The sequence below is a fragment of the Rhagoletis pomonella genome, unplaced genomic scaffold, assembly GCF_013731165.1.
Source record: "Rhagoletis pomonella isolate Grant_MI unplaced genomic scaffold, Rhpom_1.0 Rhpom_scaffold_00001, whole genome shotgun sequence".
NCBI lineage: Eukaryota > Metazoa > Arthropoda > Insecta > Diptera > Tephritidae > Rhagoletis > Rhagoletis pomonella.
The window spans coordinates 71460477-71467210 of record NW_023458555.1 but is presented as its reverse complement, the minus strand read 5'-3'; the positions used below and the strand labels follow the sequence as shown (position 1 = coordinate 71467210).

Genomic DNA, 6734 nt, shown 5'->3' with positions numbered 1-6734 from the left:
ATTTTTCCTAATAAACAATCGTGGTACAAAGCTCAATAAAAAATATTTTAAAAAATACAGATCTTTATTGATTTCGGTTATTTCAGCTGCTGCTCCTGTATCACTGAAGAATCGACGAGAAGTGTTGCCGTCATTTGTGTTACCGTAACCAGCCTTTGAAATATCAACAAGAAATCCCATTTTATCTATGAAACTCTCCTGAATAAACTCTTTTGCCGCTTGGATTGGAAGCTGATCTTCTTTGTTAAGGCGGCCTTTGTGTACATTTGCCTTAAGCTTATAAGATAAATTAAGCAAAAACTCGAAGAATCTGATTGGAGCATGAAATAACGAATTACCAAATTTTAAAGTCTCTGGATTTTCGCTACTTGTAGTCGTGAGGTCATTGAATGTTTTTTGAGTTCTGCCACATATGTAGCATCTCAAAGTTGAATTCGTATGTGTTGCTGTGGGTCAATTCCCGTTCTGCGTTATCGTGAAATGAAGTGAAAAGTATAAAATTAACACCGAAATAAATGCGGTGTAAAGGTGTTATTTTTATCACTTCACGATAACGCAGAACGGGAATTGACCCTCTGCATTGCAGACTTTTCCATCTACCATAGTGGGGAACAAAGTATGCGTTGTCTTTATAGCATCACCAATGCAGGTAGGTTGAAACGCTCTGGCTTGCCCTTCGTTTTCCTTTGTAAATCGTACTCAGATTGGTCTACAAAACCTAGGTGAGGATAGGATTGGATTCTGCCAAATGATTCTTGTTCCACTTGTCAACCTTAGGGGCACCAGAAACTAATTAAAAACGTTTACGTCACTAACACCATAGTTTTGGAACCGTTGCTTGTACTGTGTTTGTTGTGATCCGTCCCAACCCCATTTGTAAAAATGTGACAAATTACTCTTCTCGATTTCCGAACACATCTCCAAAACATCGTACAAATATGTATTTGCAAAGCCTCGTAGCTGTGTTATTCACCAAATCTTGTAATTTTATTTCCGGTGCAATTTCAGAATGCTTTTTTTCAGGATACGTCTCTCGTTTTTAGTCATGGCCGTTTTTTTGGGCTGGTTTGCGAAATATTGATGATCTGGTCGATGACTGTTGAATTTCGTGCATTATTTTGGCGACATCTAAGTTTTCTGCGGCGCGATTACTCATTTCTGCTGCATAAAAGAGTTCATCCACAGGCACTTGTTTTCTTATTTCCATGGTTTTGCGGTTATCAGTTCCCTTAGATGCTTGCCAGTGGCGTTTGTAGAAGAGTTTGAAGTTTTTCATGACTTGACGAAATTTCTAATTTTTTTCTGGAGGGCACTTTGTCAAAGCTAACAAATTGTCCTCTAGCTCTTTGAGTTTGTCATCAAAATACTTCTGAGCGCTTTCTCTCACGCATCATATCATGCATATATTGTCTAGTAAAGCTTCTGTACGAGTCATCAGATACTGTAACAAAGAAAACAAGAATTTTACTATCATGAAACTACTACCATATATATATTTTTTTAAATTACAGTGGAAAACTAGGGAAAACATTGTTTAGTGGTTATATAACTATGGACATGGCTGTTTTATATAATAAAGGTTTCGTTCTGTTTCTGTTAGCTCCACCCACGTAAAACATTAATGAAGTACAAATTGTGAAAAAAAACACTACGTAAATTTTATGTGTTATGTAAGGTTCAAATTTATATCCATTGAGCTATCAATTTTATTTTATTTTATCTAAAAATATCGTACATACCTTTTACATTGGGATACATGATTATTATTCTTCACAAAACACTCCCAGCTTCAGAATTCACCAATTAAAAGTCGAAAACACAGCGCGTAGTCATGAGCAGAGTAAACTGTACCCAACGAATGCTAAGTTCCGACTGACCCTACACAAGGACCGTTAACCGTATGCAGGTAATAAGACCGTCATTGTACGCGGAAATATCTCCTTTGTATTAGTTAACAATGGGAAACCCGATTTATGGCCAGGATTTGGGTGGGGTCCACTACCTCTTACTGCGATGGTCAAAAGAATATAGTGACCCTTATACAGGGCCGTCGAGAGAAAACTCGGGCCCAGGACAAAAAAATCACGGGCCCCTATATATAAATTGTATTAATTTAAAGCATGTGGCTGAAATCGCCGAAAACGAAACCGAGGGGAACAATTTTTTCCCCAGGTTTCGCAGATTTTTGATTATATATATCTGGGTCATACATATTCTGAGGTATCAGACAATATAAATATTAACACGAATCTCTTTCTCTCAAACATGAAAATTCAGTTAATCCTGAGACATGTTTAAATTAATGAGAATTAAAAAAGCATAACCACTACCATTTTTTGCATTATACTTACTTCTCTTCGATTTGCTTGTATTACTTTGAAGTTAATAAAAAAAAAGGATCAGTCCAGCGCCTTCGTTATGGCCTGCGGGCTGTGTTGGTGTCACAGCCGCTAAACTTAAACGTAGAATACGTGATATTATTAAGATCACATTAAAGTTAAAAACGGTACATGAAATATTCGTTTTGATTGTATTGTATTCAATCATATCGAGCCCTAACCGCCAAAATAACGTAAGCGACATTTTTTTCAAATTTTTTTTTTGATGCTTTCGTGCTCGTCTTCGCATTATTTTCGTCCTCGGATTCGTCGCATAAGTTGGCTAAGACTTCTGAAACAACTGGCAACCTTCCTTAATAGAGTTAAGAAATAAACAAATCTCTTGCGTCTGATATTTTGATCCTACATTTCATTTGATACCCATATTTTGAATAATTCTTTAAATTATTAAATAATTTTAGTTTTCCTTTTTAAACAGGTGGCAACCCTCTTTAATATTCTAAATATTCAAACTAAGGATATCTTACCACCTTCGTTTCACGTCATATTTTAATATTTCATTTAACTTATGCATACTTTAATTAAATTCTAATTTTAAAACAGGTGGAAACCTTTTTCAAATCATATTAAAACCAAAACCTTTTTAAATCTTTTTCGACTGACACACATATTGCGATACATATTTAAATTGAGTATCTAATCCCTAAATTCAAGTTTAATTGCATTCCTAAAACACATGGCAACAATCTTAAATAACTTTCACAGAAAACATTTTTAACCCATGTCAATTTCCACCCATACTTTAATAATTAATTTGACTTATTAAATAATTTGAGTTAAACTTTCTACACAGGTGGAAACCCTCTTTAATGTTATAAATGCCCAAACTAAATATTTCTTAATACTCCTATGTTTGACGCCAATATTTTAATATTTCATATTATTTAATTTAATTCGACTTTTCAAACAGTTGGCAATCCTGCTCAAATTATTTTTAAACCACACCCTCGTTAAACCTATTGTGATAGATATTCAATGTATCTAATACTCTTAATTCAAATTGAATTTAATTATAAAATCAGGTAGCAACCCTCCAACATGCAGTTTGGAAATAAAGTTTATTCATATTGCTTATATTGAATCTAACTTTGTAACAAGGTGGCAACCCTCTGCAAAATATTTCCACCACAACCTCTTTGTCTGACATCCATATCAGCATACAATTAAGAAATAAAGCCTTTTCAAAACCATTTCGATCGATACTCATATACTACGTTTATGAGACAGAAATCATAAATTCTTCATTTCGTGAATTCAAAAGTGGTCCCGTTTATGCATAGTACCCGAATTCATGAAATAAAGAGCTTTGGAGAAGTGGCAGCGCACTAGCGAGAAACTAAACAGTAGGGTTGTGGCTTTTTTAGCTTCCTTTTAAATTTGGAAAACCAGGAAATAAACCATATTATATTTAAATTGGTTTTAATATATTTTAATTTTAATCTATGTGAATTTATTTTATATTTGAAATTGTTGTAAGTCCTGTATATGCCACTCATGCTTTTTAATCTAAAAACATCATAACCCTAGTAAACAGCTGTTTGTGGAACGTGGCGTTGCCGGACTTGCACTTTACGATTTCATGAAATGATGCCGAATTCATGGTTAACTTTCGTGTATAATTGAATTTATGAAATGGTGTTTATGCAGCCAATTTTAAGCCAAATTCATGAAATGAATTCGTGAATTAGCCTACGCATAAACGTAGTACTAGTGTAATAATTGATTTAGCTTAAAAATAATTTGATTTTAATTTTTTATCAGGCGGCAACTCTTTTTGAAAAAATAGAAGTGATTGCAATTTCACGGGCCAAGCCCTTTAATTTGATACTTCATTTTGTAAAATGGAATGAAAGGTACAGATCTGATATGACAAAAAAATTTTCGCGTATTATGCATTCATACGTACATGCATACATACATATATGTACTACGTTTATGCGTAGGCTAATTCACGAATTCATTTCATGAATTTGGGTTAAAATTGGCTGCATAAACACCATTTCATGAATTCAGTTATACATGAAAGTTAACCATGAATTCACTTTATTTCATAAATTCACGAACTATGCATAAACGGGACCATTTTTGAATTCTGTCGCATAAACTAGTAATAGATGACTACAAGAAAACAGATCCACATTAACTGCAATCAACATATGCTCGTATGTATGTATTTACATACATACGCTGCGATTAGGCTATAAATATTGAGCCATCTTTTACTCAAAAGCCGAAATACCTACACACACATACTTTTTGTGTCCTTCTCTCACTTAGGGCCGGTTGTTCAATGTCTGATTAGCACAAATCGGAAGTAGAAGTTCCGGTTAAGTACAACCGCTGCTTTATCGATCACATGTTACATGCATCATGTCGAAATCGTCGATAGTGTAGTGGTAGTGATAACCAGACATTGAACAACCGGCCCTTAGCGCATGCACGGGTTTACAAACTGATGCCGAAGTGATTTTGTATGAAAAATCATTTATGCCCATACATTTGAATAAAATAAACATCAAACCAAACAATAGGAAAAAACTTGAGTCTTTGATTAAAGAATACAAAAACAAGATCATTCGAGCGCTTTTCGAGCATTAGGTAATTAAAATTTTTTCAAATTTCAAAAGTTTTTGCTTTAAAATGCTCAATGTTTGTGTAATTTATATAAAATTTGTACACAACAACATTTCTATTGCTCCAAAGAACCTATATCCCGAAAATAAAGTTATATCTGCAAATCATAAGTTGCTAGAGCACTTTAAAGGCTCAAAATTAACCCTAAAATAAGCCAATATTTACCGTTGTTTCTACGACAGAAAGCGAATTGGTTACTTACAAAAATGTATCTGTCGATAAGTTTGGAATTTTGAATTTCAAACGCCACACTCTTCGCAATTGCTTCACTAGTTCTCGTGCAATAAACGTTTTCGTGAAAATCTAATAATTTAAACTGCAACATTTGAGCATAGCCTCCATATCGACTCTTAAGACGTATTCTACGTCAAAAGTAAAGTCGGCACCATTTTTTAATAAAATGTCCAGAATATCAAAAAGTTTTTTGACGCGGAATCCACCACCAGATTGATAAATGGAAAAATCTGGTTTTCTTCGAGAATCTTCGACCTTCTTAATTATCCAAGTATGTTCGGTGCAGAACTATTTGTAACGTAAGTCTTTCTTACTAATTTAATTTTCACGTAGAATTATTTTTTATTTAGTTAGAGATAGGGCTCATTTGAAAGCAACATTGAAGTTAAAATTTATATTCTTTCTATTCTTTCTACTCAGCTTTTATACGATCTAAACTCGTATACGCTGCATTCATTTGGAGACCATATCATCACATTCACATCAATCGACTTGATTCTTTATTCGGTTTGCTTCACGTACACTAAAATTTTGCAGAACCTATCCCGTCATGTTTTTCTAGATGCCAGCTAATTAAATTAATGACCCTTAATAGTTGCGTTCCTTATTTCCCAGAAATAGTTAGAAAAAGTCCGAAGTAGTCAGATGTAGTCTAAAAAGCGTTCCTTAACTCGAAAATGACAGCATAAATGAGAGAGCAATACTCAGTGAGAGTGACTCTCTTCAGTAGTCAGAAGAATTTTTGCTGGCAAAATCTTGAAGTGTCAAACTGAACTGAATTTAAATAAACGGAAACTATAGAATACACAAAAAGTGAGAATAATCTAAAAAGTAAAAAAAGTGAATTGAAATTTGAAGAAAGCAAAAAATAATTGATATAGTGTTTATTGTGCTTGTGCTTGTGTGAATGTGTTTTTGTACATACATTTCTATTCTTATTTGACGTTAGTTTTGTTGTTGCCACTCTTTGGACTAAAAATATGGTTTTTTGCGTTCCTTTACTTTTTCCTGTTCTTCTCTTTTAGTGGGCGCATTTTGCTTACGCTCTTGCATTTTGACACTTTTCAGATTTTACTCCGAAAAGATAAGGAATGAACCTAATAATAGAAGGCTAGCGTTATCCATCTCTTTCATTACCAGGCATGGGCAGGTAGGTACTAAAAGAGCGTAAGCGTCGCGTGTACGTATACAAGCGAGAGCGCAGCGATGAGAACACGACAGCATGCAAAATGAATTAGGTACACTACCACCAAGAATGATAGAATACAAGATTGCGCCCATCAGAGAAGATTTTTGAGAATAACTTTTGTGTGATGTCACACTGGTGCAATTGCGAGACAGAAATGCCAAAACGTCAGCAAGAATGGAAGAAGAAGAAAAAATGTTGCAAGGAAAACGTTTGCACAAGTTGCACAAGTGCAACGTCATACAAACAAGGATTCTGTCAAATTCACTGAGAGAGGAATA

At 34.2% G+C, this 6734-nt stretch overlaps 1 protein-coding gene across 1 annotated transcript in view; it reads right to left on the bottom strand.

Moving 5' to 3' along the window:
* Nucleotides 1–43: 43 nt before the first annotated feature.
* LOC118747555 (C-1-tetrahydrofolate synthase, cytoplasmic) overlaps nucleotides 44–6734 on the bottom strand; it is a 247948-nt gene continuing 241257 nt past the window's right edge. The window contains exon 9 of the mRNA XM_036481630.1: nucleotides 44–1441. Within this exon, the coding sequence (XP_036337523.1) occupies nucleotides 1435–1441 (7 nt within the window). The 3' untranslated portion in view covers nucleotides 44–1434. The remainder of the gene's footprint in view (nucleotides 1442–6734) is intronic.